At 48.2% G+C, this 17449-nt stretch overlaps 1 protein-coding gene across 5 annotated transcripts in view; it reads right to left on the reverse strand.

Moving 5' to 3' along the window:
* The window catches only part of Tenm2 (teneurin transmembrane protein 2), a 625307-nt gene that overhangs the window by 566777 nt on the left and 41081 nt on the right, over positions 1-17449 (reverse strand). For 4 of the 5 annotated variants that reach the window (XM_013028659.1, XM_013028658.1, XM_013028657.1 and 1 more), the window contains exon 2: positions 4200-4475. In XM_013028659.1, coding sequence (XP_012884113.1) covers positions 4200-4475 — 276 coding nt within the window. Of the gene's footprint in view, positions 1-3677; positions 3686-4199; positions 4476-17449 lie in introns of all 5 variants that reach the window. The other variant, XM_013028656.1, reaches the window with a different exon arrangement.

The following is a 17449-nucleotide window of genomic DNA, read 5'->3' on the forward strand; positions in this document are numbered from 1 at the left end:
ATGGTTCTTTTGTGCATTTACTTAAAGATCACTTAAATGCTAAAGTTATTGGAGAGATGGTTTTTGAAGAGAAAGCAGAAAGACTTTAAGACCTTACTTCATATATACATATATATATATATATATATATATGAATGGGATTAGGTTGGTGGTAGCAACTATGGTACTAAGGAAAACCACGCTATCTCTCGGAGTTTGCTGCTCATTCTAAGTTAACAAGCAGTTAGGACCTCACTCGGCCTGTGGAAGCTTTGGTGGGAATTTCAGCCAATGAGGCCTCTCACCCTGATTGAACCTGTGTCTTAACACCAAGAACACTCAACACAGGTCCGTCACATGCCAGAACCAGCTTTCCCGGCCCATGAGTTTCGTGAAATGCAATAGAATTAACCCTCCATTTGTATTTTCAGACTCAAAGCACATCAGGAGAATTATAAATTTCCCAATTGACAACGGAGGGAAATGAATATTGTTCGTATTTACTTTGGGTGGAAAACAGAGAAGGCACGGGAAAGATAAATATTTGAAAGCTGCAAATGAGGCTAGATTTAGTTTTCTTCAATTTCTGGTGTTCTATCCTGTGGCCAAGTTTCTTTGTCCTTTGTCTTTTTCCATTTTCTTTTTCGGTCTAGGTTTCCAATAAAAGAACTGAAACTTGAATTATAGTGGAAAAAAAAATCTCAAGGATATTTTTAAATCCTCCTGTTTTTTTTTTTTTTTAAAGTACCTAAGGGAGTAAGGAACACAAGCCAGGGTTTCTGTGCTTTTTCTTGCCTTCGAGGAAGGCAAGAATAAATAGTGACTGTCCCATTTCCCCAGAACTCGGGTGAGGCAAAAAGAAGAAGAAGAACATATTTTAAGCAGGACATTTATTACTGAAAAAAATAAATAAATAAAAGGGAGGGTGAGACGATTCTAATTTGGAGGCGCAGGGGGAAAAGGCTCCGTTGTAGCAGTTGAATTTCACCGAGTGAAAATCTGGCTTCACCCCTCCACGTGCACAGTCATTTCTCGGCCAAGCTCTCCTCAGCTCCAAGACAGACAGCACAGGGCTAAGACAGAAGCCAGAGGCACACAGAGAAGGCCGGAGCTGTGAGCATGGCCCAGCAGGAAATACAACAGATAAACAAAAATGGTGGGGCCGTGGAAGGTCTTCCCTGGGGTCAGGGTCACACGGGCCCTGCAGACGCAGGGAGGAAGGCAGATGCACACTCGTGGAGCAATGGGGGGGTCTTGCTGAGCCCGGGGGACTGATCACAGGCTTTTCGAACACTGGCTACATCCTGCATCCTGGAGAAGAGGAAGCCAGTTTCTGGGATCCGTCTTGGTTTCCTCACTACACCTGGGAGAATTCCAGTCAGATTTCTGAAGGGAGCTCTCCTCCAGGCACGGGGGAACATTTACAAAAGAAAAGAAATGAAGCTATGCACTCCAAGATCCCACCAGACAAGAGAAATAAGAAGATAGAACCCCACGGGGGTGGGAGGGGGCGGCAGTGGGGGATTTCTTTTGTGACCACGCATCCTTAAACATCTAAAAGCCAACTGGAGAGCTCCGCCGTCTCCGAGCCCAGAGTCCAGGCCTTCTCCTTCAGGAGAGCCGGCCGTAAAAGGTTATTGATCGGGTTCTGAAGGACACGGCTCTGGCCAGGAGGAAGCCGGCACCGGGTACAGGTGTGAGAAATTAACGAGGGCTTTGTGAGCACCCACGCCCGGGCGTGGGATGGGTGGGCGGGCAGGCGTCCATCTATATGATAATACATTCCCGCACTTCATAAAACCAGTGATGTGAGGACGTATCGATCTCTCTGTGAGCTAAACAGAATTTGTCAGAAAGACCAAGGAGTCTGCTCACTCTTCACGATAAGAGCGTGTAAAATGTACTGTCTTTTTAGTTTCTCGTTGTTTCTGGCCAGAAAATGCTAGGAGGACATGTATCCAGTGTCTAATTTACCTATGTGACATAGTGGATAATTCCTCCAAGGTAGGGAGACAGGAAAGAAATTCTACCTGGATGTTTAAAATATGTCTAGAATAACAGAAAGGGTAACACGGCTCAAGATGCATTGTACTCATTGTCTGACTTGTTGAACCCCTTTATATAACTACTTAATAGAAGAGTACAAAAAAAAAACAAAAAGCATCGACCTAACAAACTGACCTATTGAACAAAAACTCCTCTGTACAGCTACTTAACTATAATGACTGACTGCCCCCACCTGGATTGACCTCTGAGGCCCGAGGCCCTCACACTCTTAGTTGTAAAGTGTATTTCTCTTTATGCAACTCTGGTTACCATAGAACCATCGTCTATCAAAACAAAGCGATCAGGATTCTGCATATGAGGTTTCAGCTTCCATCCCTGTGCTGAAATTTATACAGACCGTCTTAAAGTGGAAAGCGCTCAGACACGACACTTCAAATGAGAGGGGAGAAAGGAGACCCCTGTTTACCAGACGTGTGATGAGTCGTAAAATTTCACCCCCCACAGCAGCAAGGCGATGGTTGGTTTTTGGCTCACTTGGATTCCATGCAAACCTCCTCTCCCCGGCTGCCTTTGTAAGGGACAGGTATAAATAACCTGAGGATGGGGATTCTATAAATCAGGGGAAAGAGCCCCAGATAGATGGTTTCCCATGTAGATGTAAGAAGGCCCTCCTGAGATGTTTGCTTAAAATGCCTGCTGGGAAAGGGAGCCGTGAATTCTTAGATCACAGATGCTGCTCTTCGTGAGGCAACCCAAAATTCCTCCACTACAGTTGCATCTGACACTGGTAGAGGTGGAGGAAAGACATGGGGAAATGGATCCAAGTCTTGATGGAAACTTCTTGGAGGAAGTTCCTGTGGAATAAGCACCCTCGAGTGTTCAAGGCGTCAAGTGTCAGCGTTCAGTTAAGGAGTCGGGTGGGAATTCTGCGTCGAGCATGGATTTGGAGCCATTAGGAACCCATATCCCTTGTCCTGGCTACACAGCCAACTATTTCCAAATCAAAGACACATTGAAAGGTACCAGAGAGATGGCTTTGCGACTCTGTGACTTTCCCTGGCAAATGCATCCCCAGCACAGTGGTGACATGAAATGCTACTTCGCTTACGTTTTTCGCATCCACCATGAACCACCTTGCCTGTAGATTTCTTCTTTGCGTGCTTTTTCAATGAAAGGAGATACGAAGGCTGCTCTAACAGAAGTGTGTAATATCCTAGACAAACCATTCTTAACTATTTGTAAACATTTGAATGATGATTCTTTTGAGCACGCGGGCAATCTATGCGCACCAAAAACTTCAGCACGCATGATGCTTTCTTCCTAAATGAGCTGGACCTAACACCATGGATCTTTAAAAAAAAAAATGTGTGTAACTAAACGGAGTCCTGAATGGCTGGGAAACCCAGGAGTCAAAAGCTCATCTCTTTAAAGACGTGCTCAGACACCCTTCTACTATTCTGCTTCACGATTAGGAGCATTTAATTTTTCAGCCTTTCAGGAGAAATCACCCACAAAGCTGGAGGCTGGAGTGGATGGTGTGGGGAGAGACTGGCCTGTCCTGGTCCCCAGGGAAAGGGGACGCATCACAGAGCGCGTGGTGGGAAAAGTCTGTGGCTACGTGTCACGTTTAAACTCCAGAGCCTGGTGCACATTTGATCTTCAATACAGATGTGAGGCTTTGCTGCCTGAACGTGAAAGTCTAATATAAGGGAAGATTCTGAAAGAGATCATCACACTCACACACACACTAATAATAATAATAATAACAATAATAATAAATAGTAATCCAGGTGGCCACTTGCTGGATAGAGGAATCAATACCAAGATCTAGAAACTCACAGAGAGAAGACGGTGTCCGATCGAGAATGCAGTGGAAAGCTGCGTCTTTCCCCGTGTAATTCGCTTGCTAATAAGCCCCCCCTGACCATCCCCAAACGCCGCGCTCTTCCCGCCGTGGGATTTCCACATTCATTCTCTTCTGATTTCCCATGTGGCTGGAGGAGCGCTGCCCTCCCTCCCCTCCTCCCCCGCCCGGCACCCCCATGCCCCCACTTCTGGACCGGGGTAGACAAGGCCGAGGTAGGAGCCAAGGACTGGTTGGATCCCGTGTCCTCACGGGAGAACAAAACCAGCACACAGAACCCCCCAGCGCACCGGGAGCGCGCAGCCCGGCGCGGGGCGGTCCCCGGGAACGCGGGGGAAGCGAGGCCTACCGTTCTCGTCCTCTGACTTATTCTCATTGTCTGAGTCAGTCAGAGTCAGGGCGGAGTTCTCCCGACTGGACAGGCCGGAGCTGCGTCGGGACTTGAGCCCTCTCCCCCACAGTCTGATGGCGTGCTCAGGAGACATGCCGCCCTCCGTGTCCGAGTCCGCGTCCGAGCCTGTGCTCAGGGAGAAGCCCTGGTGCAGGATGCCCAGGTCGGAGCAGTAGGTACTTCGGTGAGGGGAGGGTTCACACATGCTCAGCTCCGCCAGGGTGAAGTTACTCCCTGCAGTGACAGCAACAGAGAGAAGGGGGAAGGGCGTGAGACGCGGTCCACAGGCCAGCGGCAGGCTCCCCCGCACACACACGCGCGTGCACACGCATGCACGCGCATGCACACACGTGCATGCACACACGTAGACACACATGTACACATGCATGCACACACATGCACACACGCAGACACACGCGTGCACACACGCAGACACACGCGCGCAGACACACGCATGCACACACGCACACACATGTACACATGCACACACACGTACACACGCACGCAGACACACATGCACATATGCGCGCAGACACACGCATGCACACACACGCACACATGCAGCCACACGCATGCACACACACGTAGACACACGCATGCACCCACACATGCACACACATGCACACGCAGACACACACATGTACACACATGCACACACGCAGCCACATGCACACAGACACACGCATGCACACACATGCACACACACGCACACACACACAGACACATGCACACACAGACACACATACACACAAGCATGCACACACGCACACAGACACGCATGCACACACACATGCACACACATACACGTGCACACACACGCACACACGCAGACACACACATGCACACACGCAGACACATGCACACACATGCACACACATGCACACACATGCAGACACATGCAGACACACACATGTACACACATGCACCCACACGCACACACAGACACACGCATGCACACGCACGCACGTATACACGCGCGCACACACGCACACACATGCACACACCCCACACATGCACACACATGCACATGCACACACATGCACACGCACACACACATGCACACACACCCCACACACACATGCACATGCAGACACACGCACACACATGCACACACTCATGCACACACATGCACACACATGCGCACACACACATGTGCACACATGCACACATATGCACACACATGTGCACACACGCACACACGCACACATGCACACACACATGCAGAGTCATGTCATTCAGCCGACAGCAAGTCTATCTTGCCCCCCATTGTCTCAGTCCTCTGTGGGCTGCCCTGCGGTGAGATCAGGTGTTCACTTCAGGGCATACCCCTCCCCTTTCATCTATGAGATTCTTTTTTGCCCCCTTTTCCTCCCTTCATGTAGCTGAAAATAAAATGGGGGGGAGCAAGGCCTGCTGTTAGGAGGCCGTCACATTCGCTGCTATTCACCCAGCACTTTGTGGGTGCTGTTTCTTAACGTGGGCAAAGAGTATCTTCCGAGCGTCGTGCGGCTTTGGTGAGTGGACGGAGGCGCGGAGAATCTAAGGGACGCGCCCACTCCCACCGCACCGAACCTCGGTGGTGCCCTGAGCTTGCCTGTGCTCCAGTCACAGGGCTTGACTCCCAGTGGGGGGGACCCCCGCGGGCCTGGCCACCGGAAGCCGGGGGAGGCGCTGGGGACCTGTGTGGTGAGTGTCGGAGCTCACCTCTTCCCTCAGCTGTCAAACCCGTGCATCTGGCCCTGTGACTCCTCCCAAGTTGGCCACAGCTGGCTGACACACTCCATCCTGCTCTCTCCAGTGAGTATGTACCAGGCGACCCGGGGCTGGCCAGGCAGAAGCCCAAAGGAGGCAGCAGAGCTAGTCCTTTGGTTTCTGAAGCACATCAGAGAGGGACTCTTCAAGCCTGGCACTGGTGGCTCACACCCGTAATCCCAGCAACCCCGGAGGCTGAGATCTGAGGATCGCAGTTCAAAGCCAGCCGCGCTGGTGGGGTGGGGGGAGGGATTGGGGGAGTCCAGGAGACTCTCCTCTCTAATAAACGGGAAGGAGAGCTGTGGCTCCAAGTGGCAGAGTGCTAGCCTCGAGCACAAAAGCTCAGGAAACAGTGCCCAGGCCCTGAGTTCGAGCCCCATGACTAACAAAATATGATCAGTCAATAAAAGCGTGTGTCTACTGGGGACTGGTCAGGAGGCTTCAGCAGTGAAAATGGAAGCTCACGAGGGACAGGTGTGTAAAGGCACATCTACCCTGGGGTCAAGGGTCACAAAGCGAGGAGGGGCTTGCTGGCTCTGTACCCTCGGCGTGGTATATGTGGTACACCGGATGGGTGCATACCGAGCTCTGAACGTGGCCTGTGCCAGGTACTGTGCTTACTGAGCCCTCCCTGGGCACGTGTTGGGCATGGGGTGAGTTCCAGGCTTTATCTTGCCCGGAGGTGGGTGAGGGGTTGCTGGACATAGAGAGGGGACAGGGGTGCGGCCCGGAAGGCCGTGGACGGGCAGGTGGCAGAGTCAGACCCTGCCCCCGTGCTCTCTCCCCCATCCCACGCGAACACCAACCCGGCAACGGTGTGTTTGCACATTAAATGCGGCGTGAACAGCTCCAGGGACAGATATTTCCAGGCTTCGGTGCAAATTAGCATCGTGGAGGTCCAGTTTCGGGGGCGCACCCCCCCTCCCACCAGGCTGGCCCGCCCCCTCCCAGGTGTATCAATTACATTGGGGCTGCTCTCTGTCAATCAAACTCCTGACGTCGGTCCACACGCAGGTGTCATTGTTTCCCGGCCCTTGGCTCTAGAAGACAGCCAGCGGCCATCCGCAGTCACTTAGCCTGGCTCTAGTGTGTGACAGTCGTGCGACGTGTGATTTGCCATGTTAGTTGTGCTTCTTCCTGCGCCTGAACATCCCATCAGCTTACTTGACTATGCACGTGGAATGGAACCTACTTCTAGCCACAACCGTCACGGCGGAGTGAGACTCATTCGTTTGGGAACTAGCCCAAGCCCAGATGCCGGTTGGCATGGGAAAACCCTCCTCTATCCGCTACCTGCGGGGAGCGAGGGGCTACTCTCTGCCCGTGGTGTGGAACCGAAGGCTGGGTGTTCTCTGTTCTGGAATTCTCTACCTAGGAGCCATCGCTCCCAGTGGACATCCCAGGCAGCCTTTTAGTTTAATTTTTTATATAAATTAAAATAAAGAGTGTCCACTTTTTATTTTCTCATAGTGTACATTTATAATGACTGAAGTGCAGACTTTAATCTCATAATCTGCAAGACGAAAGGTTAGGAGTTGAGCGTTTTTATTTGTCATGACAAGATCTTTCTCAGCCGGGCGCCGGTGGCTGGCTCACGCCTGTCATCCTAGCAACTCAGGAGGCTGAGATCTGAGCATCACGGTTCAAAGCCAGCCTGGGCAGGAAAGTCTGTGAGACTCTTATCTCCAATAAACTACTCGGCAAACTGGAAGTGGCACTGTGGTTCAAGTGGTAGAGCGCTCGCCTTGAGCTGAAGAGCTGAGGGACAGCGCCCAGGCCCAGAGTTCAAGCCCTATGACCGACAACAACAACAACAACAAAGACCATTCTCTTGGTGTTGCTTTCCTGAAGCAGCCAGAAAACCTTGTGTGATATTCACGTTGTCTCGTCTGCTCAGGCTGTGACGTATTCCGGGCTCCATTTTCCCTCCACAAATAAAGCCCAGCCTACCACAACTATGCTTTCTCTTCCCTCCACCTACAAAGGGCCTTCAGCCATCCAGTCCCATCTTAAGTAGGGTGCATTAGGTAACGAAGTAACTTTTCTTCTATGTTTTCTTCCTCTTACTGTCTAGCCTGAGGTTTTATGACTTTCTGAAGTTCACCAAGAGAGAGTTGTCTGAGCAAAAGACGCAGCAAGAGCATCCTGTGGTTGATTTGATCTGAGTGCTTGTGGTAAGAAGGAACAGTAGACCAGAAGCCACGTCGTACACATGATGTCCTCTCTTGGGTGACCAAATTTATTCTGATAAGAGCTTCTAGCTGGTAGTTCTATGTGTTGTCACAGAAGACTTGAGATCACCACGGATCAGGAAAACTTCGCATGCGTTTGACAGAAACGCAAGAGAAAAAAAAAGTGCACTGGTAGGCTTTTGGCTTTGAGCCTGTAGCTTTCTCCCCACAAAAATGAGCAGGCAGCATAAAGAAACTCACCCGCCGCTACACCGGATTCACACACGGGCTTCCAGGACCGGAGATTTCTTTCCCTCCCAACGCCGAATTGTTTCCTCAGAAAAATTATCTGGTAGACTCATCTCCATCTTGGAATAAGAACTGTCTTCCCAGTGCCATATCCCTCCCCCCCCCGCCCCTCCCCACCCACAACTCTGTGCTTGGAATCTTTCTGTTTGCCTCCAACCCAAGAAGAGAGAACTTCATTTCCCACGGCCCCTGCCCAAGGTCCTGAACTAAGCCTCTTGGATTTGTGGCTTTACCATGGAAGCTGGTGAGCCGTGCACATGGGGACTCGGGAAGAGCAAACCCTGGCCGACCATTTATTAGCCCACTCAACAAATATTTATCATCCCAAGAGCCGCGCCAGGCGTCGGGAGGTAACCGTGAGCATTATTACAGAAATACAGACATTAGTCAAGAGGGCACAGAAGTGAAGTACCGTCCATGCAGTTATCAGGGGAAGACAGGCAGGGGACAGAGGCATGGAAAGTCCACCCTCCCAGCTGGCCCGCCTGGTGTCCATCTGGCCATGGGGAGCAGGGGAGAGGTAGACTGCTCCAGTCTGGAAGCAATGATGGCTACTTCCGCTGGCTCTCAACCGCCTCCAAGGTTCAAGTTTCCCAATGTATTCTTCTGAATGTACGGATGTCAAGAAGAAATCAGGTTTTCAGGCAGGCCATCCTACGACCTGTAATACACTTTTGCCCACAACAGCAAAGAACTGTACAGGTTTTTGTGTGTGTGTGTGTGTGTGTGTTTTAATACCAGGTCAACTTATTGTTTTGCACTTACTTTGCTCATTGATGGAAGACTGATCTTGCTCTAACTCATCTTGTGTAATTATGTCTTTATTAACCTCCATGGCAGCTTTGGATAGAAGAAAGAGACCAGTCATTCTGTGATGCTGGAAGCTTAAGATTTCTGGCGGAAAGCAGTCAATGCTTTATCCTTCCTTTAACTATCGCATAAGGAACACAGAAATGAGGCACAGTGTTTTGGGATCCGTACAGCACCTTTCCCCTCTACCTGCCTCCTCTGCCTCTCCTAGGGCTGAAGGGACCAGCACCCCAAAGTCATTTCTTTTGCATATACCCTTGAGATCCATCTCCAGTAAGTGGTCCAATGGCTCCATAGAATGATTCAAAGACACAGGCAGTCTACTTAGAATTTGAGTACGCTTTAAGATATCGGGCAGAATGTTCATGTTGGTGATCAGAATAGGGAAGAGACGGTTGGGGGAAAACCACACCACTGGGAAGACTCTTGATGTTACAGTTCCCTTTCCTTAGTTCAGCACCTTGGACCTATCCAGAACATCTCCACAGCTTGGATTAGGGAGAAATTTAGCTACAATATTAAGCCTTGCCCTTCGACCCGTTCATTCCAACTGGACACTCGAGTCCGAGGAAAGATATGTCCACGCGTCATGACCGTGGCTTTATTTTATAGGGTCTTTTTTTCCCCCTCTTCTTCTTTTACCAACTTCTCACACTTTGAAATAACCTTTAACTAGGCGAAGCACATATGTAGCTAAGTCAGAATTATCATGTCATCATAATACCAGGGTGTACAAATAGCACTGAAAATGTCAGCATTTGAGCAGATTTTTCTAGTATGAGGGCAAGAAGATAAAAGTTAACGGGAGTACAGGGCGGAATGCAGTACAGAAAACTCTTATTATCTCCATGTTACCAGCGAAACTCCCTGAATGGCCAAGGAGTAATTTGACATGGAGAAGGGAAAACAGCCACACCACCAAAATAGTCACTAAGGACCACCTGGCAAATGGAGCCGTCCACACTGTTGCTCGCTCGTTTTCTACAAGCTTCTCTCCCACGTCTGTCTCTACATGGGCAGCTAAGCCGTCAACCACTGTTAGCAGCAGAGAGAGAAAGAGACAATGCCGACGTGGAACTTGCCGGGGATGTTTGTACAACCGCAGATTCTCCAAAGGCTGGTAAACGTCACGAGCAGAGAGCTACCCGCATTACAAGCAGGGGCGCTGGATCCAAACAAAGCCCGGGAACCATAGAAAACACAGGGGGCTTTGCGAGCACCGAGAGGAAACCTCTCCAAGACCGTCTGAGCACGCTCTGGTTCAAGTGCTCCACGAGAGGACCCCACGTCCCTTCCCCCTGGCTGTACCCCAAATCCCTGGACATTACGTAGGAAGCCACACAGTGTGCTTTGAATATAAAATCCCCCCCCCACTCCAGATACACACATACAGGGACTCCTATGTTGAAGGACGGAGGCTTGCTTCCCACCACTGGACTGCACGGGTGCTGGTTTTGTCGGTGGACTGATGCAGGGAATTAATAGTGGAATGGGTAGTCGGCTAGGTATGACCTAATTGGGGAAAGTAGGTCAGCTGGGAGTGAGGCATTAAAGGATAGGTATGCTAGCCTCTCTCTCTCTCTCTCCCTCTGCATTGAGACTTGAAAAGTGTATGTGTATACATGTATACATAGGTAGACAGACATATATACTCTTGGCATTGAAGTGTATATATTCTCTCTCTCACCTTCTGTCTCTATGCGCAGGGGTGTGTGTGTGTGTGTGTGTGTGTGTGTGTGTTCTCTTTCTCTCTGTCCTCCCTCCGCCCCCCAGCATTGAATATTATTTTACTCTCTTCTCTTCTTTCTCTTTCTGGGCACTGAAGTGTACATATCATCTCCCTCTCCTCTGTCTGCACTGAAGGATGTGTGTATGTGTGTGTGAGGACTGCATTCTATATATTATCTCTCTCTCTTCTCTTTTTATCCTTTCTCTTTCTTGGCACTGAAGTGTATATATTCTCTCCTTTCCTTCCTTCCCTCTCTCCCTCCCTCTCTCCTCCTTGTCTCTCTCTCTAGGCATTTAAGTGTACATATTACCGACCCCCCAGCGGTGAGTTCCTTGGATTGTATTTCACCCCAAGTATCCTAGATTTGATGTTGGAAAAAAAAATCCACCCAACAGACACAGTAATGGGAACAGACAGAAGAGGACTGGAGAGTTCTAGGCCAGTGTCATGGGAAGATGCGCTCCTCCACCCCCATGGATAAATCACGAAGACCACATGAAGTGGAGAACACGTTCTCTTCCAGAGGCCGAATGCCACTCCTGACCCCCACAATGGGGCTGGTGGAGGCCAGGAAAAGGCCGGACCTCTCCCCTGCCCTCTCTTCCCCGTGGGGGACAGGCCGGGTGGGAGACTTCGCCATGCTTGCAAACAAGCATGTGTCTCTTTCCTTGAGCAAATGTTCATGCCCATATTCCGAAGTCAGGAAAATAAATAGGGTCCCCAAAAATACTTTTGGAGGTGCTTGAGAAAAACGATCGCTATCAGTATGCGGAACTCCCTTGAATTATAACAACTGAAATAATTCAATCTAAGGTCTTCGGTCTCGTCAGATAGAATGTCAACAAGGAAAGTATGGCAACTCTAAGTAATGAAGTGTGCATTGTATTTCTTTTTGATTACCCAAATTACCTTAGCAATTTGGGTTTTTTTCATACTTAAAATAAATATTTTGAATTGAAACATTCAGTGATTATACCTATGTATGGACTACATAAAATAATCAGTCTCACACAATTACTAACATTGTCTAAAACATTGTTTTCATACAAAAACAAACAACTATGCGTTGGAATGAGCAATGATCACCGTTTTGAAGCGTCTGTTTAGGAATTCTAATGTTCCACGCTTACATTTACTAAAAAATTTCATGTAAACTCTCTCTTAATGCCCTTCTAAAGTTCATCTGCTTTTACACATTCAGATATTTTCTCAAATGTTGACAAAACTGTTCCCCAAAAGATCCCAGAGCTTAAAACTACAGAGTAGGTAGACATGTATTATTATTCATAAAAAATTTAAGCCAAATATTTAGACTTCAGGGAGTGTATTTTAAGAGGCATGATTTTCCATGTGTTAATACCTAAAATGTATTTCTGTTGTGTTTATAGAAGTTTACAGTAACGATTTTAATCCACACACAGGTATCTGATGTGCCAAAATGTTTATGGTTTTTAAGTATTCTGATGCCCAAAAGTAAAAATTTAAAAAAAAAACAAAACAGATTCCTGATCAAAATGGCGTCCCTCAGTCCTGAAGCGGTGGAGTTTTTCACTTTCCAAGCCGAACAAAGCCCAATTTGGAAAACCCCAAAGCAGTGACAACAAAAGGTCTGGGTGAAGAAGAGGCAGAAACAAACGGAAACAATGCCCGGGAGCCTCGGGAGCTACAGACTCCTTTCCACCGATGGAAATTCCAACAAGATTGAAAATCAATTCCTGCATTACACACGGTATCAATCATGTAGTCTGAGGGAGGACACATGCATCCATCAGACTACCAGAGACCTGCTTTTCCAATATATATATATTGGATTAATTATATATTATATATAATAAATATAATCACAGGGGGAAAATAGACCACCAGGAGTTAGCTTTAATAGTCTAGTTGTTTTCTGAGGAGGGCAAGCAGATTCGTTCACATTTGCTGAGTGTTCTATAATGTGGCAGGCACAGTCCTAACTGATTTTACGCAGTTTCCCAATTAATTAGGACAGAAGACCTATAAAATAGTCAATGTATCTAACCCAGGGTTGAGAGCGCGTTAGAATGTCTGTTTTAAAAATAGTTGTTAACCGTAATAGTCTTAGAATTAATTACTCCTGCTGAGTTTCTGTTTACTCATTGATACAATCTATATAAAATACCCGCTACCTTCACAGGTCTGCACTGAATTAGGTAAGGCGGGTGCCAGCTCTTAACAACATTACCTGCCACAGAATAACGCTACACGTAATCATTATGATCATCACCTTGCTGATAAACTATTCAATTTCTTGATTCCCCAATGACTAACATTTTCTAATTTTTTTGGCGGGGGGGGGGTCTGGTCGTGGGGCCTGAACTCTGGGCCTGGGCGCTGTCCCTCAGCTCTTCAGCTCAAGGCTAGCGCTCTACCACTTGAGCCACAGCGCCACTTCTGGCTTTTTTCTTTTTGCTTATGTGGTACTGAGGAATCGAACCCAGGGCCTCAGGCAAGCAAGGCAAGCGCTCTACCACTGAACCACCTTCCCAGACCTAATATTTTCTAATTTTTGAGTCAGTTTAAATATTTCAGAGCAATGTGTTTTTACAGGGGTTTTCCCTGTGAAAATTGCGCTCAAATGGGTTGGCGCAAAGTTATCCCTATGTTTCTGAGTATTAAATTACATTTTCACTAGTTTTGCAGCAGCCTGTATTTTGCGTTCATTTCTATTACTTATTATTATGTCTATATTCTTCTTACTAGATTGTTTCCACTATTGATTCTTTTCCTCCTTCAACTTGACAAAACTGTATTATACTTGGTTTTCTTGTTCAGAAATTGTTTCTAAGTAGTTGAGCAAAGGGGTCTCAATTTATTATGTCAATTTATGAGTACAATTCATCTTGAACAATGTCACCCCTTCCGTCATTCTTCCTGAAAATTCGACTCTGATCCTACTGTCTGGATATGTTCTTTCGTTTATTAGCATATACTGTAAAGCAAACAAATCTCCCTTACCTTTGCATCCACTCATTTATTTTCTATACCTTTAGGTTTTTATATGTGGTGTCTATATGTTCCATCCTGCCTTTCATTGATAATCATTTCAGGCTCTGCCTTTTTAAGCACTGAATCCAATTTTGTATTTGTAAGACTATCAGCCACTGAAGACAGGTACTAGAATTTTGCATGGTGCTGGAGTTTCTTCCTGGTGTTTTCGTGATGCTTGGTGTAGTTTATTTAAGGCTGTGGGTGTGTGCGTTAGGTTTAGTATTACGACACCTTTTTTTTTTTTAAGTCACTACTGGGGCTTGAACTCAGGACTAACACCTTCTTCACTTAGCTTATAGGCTCAAGGCTGGGACTTGTACACTTGAGCCACACCTCTCCTTCTGGCTTTTTGCTGGTTGGTTGGAGATTAATTTTTTTCTTTTTCTTTTTGCTGGTTATTTGACTATTTTTTTGGCTGCCTCAAGAATTCTTTTACTTTCCGTGAGGCCCTCAGTTTGTGGTTATTCTTGTTAAACTGTTTATTATTTCTACGTCGCCATTGTTCTGACCAGAAGATGGGGAAATGGCACATTTGCCTTATACTGGCAAAATAACAGAATAAACAGAGTAAAAAAATATAACAGAGTCAATACATGTGATTCCAGACGTCTGTGAGGAAGGAATGAGGATCATGGTGCAAGGCCCACCATGGTAAAACGTAAACAGACATCGGTCTCAGCTCACAGCCCGGACAGAGTTGGCTCACACCCCTGCAATCCCAGCCGTCTGGAAAGCAAAGCTAGGAGAATCACCATCTGAAGTCAGCTATGGGGAAAACACAAATGAAAACCCTCTCTGAAGCGTAGCTAAAGGGCAAAAGATCAGGAGGCCTAGCTCAGGGGACGCAGTACCCACCTGGTCAGTAAGTGAGAGGTTCTGAGCTCAAAAACAAAAATCCCAAGCCACCTTAATAAATATCAGTTCTTACTGCCATCATTAGTACTTGCTAGAAAGCGCAAAACCATGAGGTAAGAGCGAGAAACAAAATCCTATATTCAAGTTGACTTCATCACCATCTGGAGGAAATGCAGCTCCTCCTTAAGCTTCGTGTGTTTTGATACCTTTAATGTTCTCCCCATTCGGTTGGGAGCTTCTCAGAGCCATGCAAACATATTTGATGGATCCATTGGGCTCGGCCAGCATGGAATGGAACTTTGACAGAGGTAAACCTCATTAGCATTCTCCGCCTTCCCCCAGGCCTCTGTTTCTATCCCCGACCTGATGTTTTGAAAACATTTTGACTTTCTCATCAGCGAAAGATTATTCTAGATCTCAAGAGTTAATTAACTCGTCTACAGTCTGACATCCAAGGAGACGGATGGGTTGGTCTATCTCTGGGGAAAAGGTGTATGCGCGGCAGATACTTTTTAGAATATATGCATGGCATATCTATATCTATGTAGATATTTTAGTATATGCCTGACAGATATTTAACTCAGTAACTATTCAGAATCTCTACTGCCAAATACACTATTTGGGGGGTGGGGGAGACATGCTATGTGATACGCCTTTGGAAAACAATTCTTTTAACTGACGGCTTTATTGCCAGCTACTGTGAGGATCCGAACCCGTGTCTGAATCCATGCTTTTCGTATCTAGCCACCGTGCTTACCCTAGAACGGCAAGACGGCAGCTTCCTGCTGACTGTTTGCATCTGTTCCACAGAGAGAACACTGGGAATGGGGTCAAGAATTCTCCTTTTCTTTCTTCCCCACCTTGTTTCCAAACACCCATCCTAGGCTACAAAAATACACGAAGGGCCTCGGTCGCACCGTGCATCGGACAGCTGCCGAAGTGCTGGGCTGTGGAGCCGTGCTAAGCCGAGGTCAGAAAGGGAGTTCAGGAATAGAAGGCAGGGCTGGCTAAATAGAGTGAAGGAAAAAGAAAACCTCTGCCAGCCCAGCTGAAGCACCGCCGCATCCGTGCTGTGGAGCCTGTGGGGGGAGATGGGATAACCAAGGAATAGCGCCACACGCCAGTCCTCCACCACACCCGTGGTCCCAAGGTGGCCTCAGCCTCGCAGCGAAGGGCTTTATTCTCATCGTCCTCTAACAGGACGGACGCACGGAGGATTCCAGCGTGACCTGGGGTTCTCTATTTCCATCTGATCGAAGCCCGTGGTCCAGCTCTAGGGCCCGGTCCCGATGATGCCCGTTCCTTTGTGCAATCCATGAATGCTTACTGACATGAAAACAAAATGAACCACCTGACGGATCTTTGCCACTACCCACCGAAAACTTTTGCCCATCCCCTTCCCCCTACCAAAAAATGCCTACTTCTGCCAGCAGAGCTGCTCCCTCCCCGGAACAACGCATCATTACAACGCAATGCCACAACTGGGCTCTATGGAGGTATACTTCTGCCCGGCGGGACCTGGCAGGTGCGTTAAGGAAGCGGCACGTGGTGAGCGTCCATCTGAGGAGCCACGTGGCTCTTGTGTTGTCAAAGGGGACCGTGGCTGTGCCCGCTGCCTTCGGGTGCTAGTCAGTCCACGGTGGACGTGGCTAGCTGGAGCTCCATGCTCCTGTGCCAGGAGGAGTTCAGGGGCTCACGAATCCCCGGACCCTCAATGCAGGGTGGTCAGGGATCCACGGAGGCCTATTCTTTCCAACTCTTCTGGCATCAGTTTCCTCCGAATAAATCACTCTTGTGTGTGGTATGCTCCATCTCCATTTGGATAAGAAAATCCAAACAGGCCTTTCAGGAACACCCGCCCAGCAGCAGCAGCAGCAGGGATTCAGGCAGGCCCCAGCTGACTTTCCTGACTACCTGGCAGGTTTTCCATGAGCGTAACTCGGGTTCGACAGCGACAAAATGTGCGCTAGGTACCCCGGAGGGCCACAGAGGCAGAGAGGAACTCTGGGCTCCTGCGTTCACGGATGGCGCGGGTTTAGAAGGGAGATGAATAGGGAAAGAGAGCGTGACAGCCCACCGCGCATCGGTTTGTTTTCTACCCACACTGGCAGGAGTGAGCGGGCAGTCCACGTGGGTAGGGTCAGGTTTCTTTCGTGCTCTGGAACACCTGACATGGATGAGGAGTTTGTAGGTGCCCAGAGGCCACTGGGTCCCCCCGGGGCTTCAGGGTGGAGGTGAGGGTGTCTTCTGATAATCCAAGAAAAGAAGCTGCAGCACGGGTGCGATGTGTTTACCCATCTGACAGACGTCTGTGGCTTCACATTGTTGATCATGTGCTAGGCGCCATGGCTGGGTTACCAACCATTCCAGGCACAACTGTAAATAATCCTCATAGAAAAATCACAAGGAAGTTTGTGCTTCCAAGAAAAGAAACACTTCTAAAGAAGAGGTAAAGGAAACCTTCCTCCCTCCCTCTCTCTCTCTCTCTCCTTCCTTCCTTTCCTTCCCTCCTTTCTTCTTTCCTTCCTTCCTTCCTTCCTTTCCCTTCCCTCCCTCCCTCCCTCCCT

The sequence above is a fragment of the Dipodomys ordii genome, unplaced genomic scaffold (genome assembly GCF_000151885.1).
Source record: "Dipodomys ordii isolate 6190 unplaced genomic scaffold, Dord_2.0 Scaffold112, whole genome shotgun sequence".
Classification (NCBI taxonomy): domain Eukaryota; kingdom Metazoa; phylum Chordata; class Mammalia; order Rodentia; family Heteromyidae; genus Dipodomys; species Dipodomys ordii.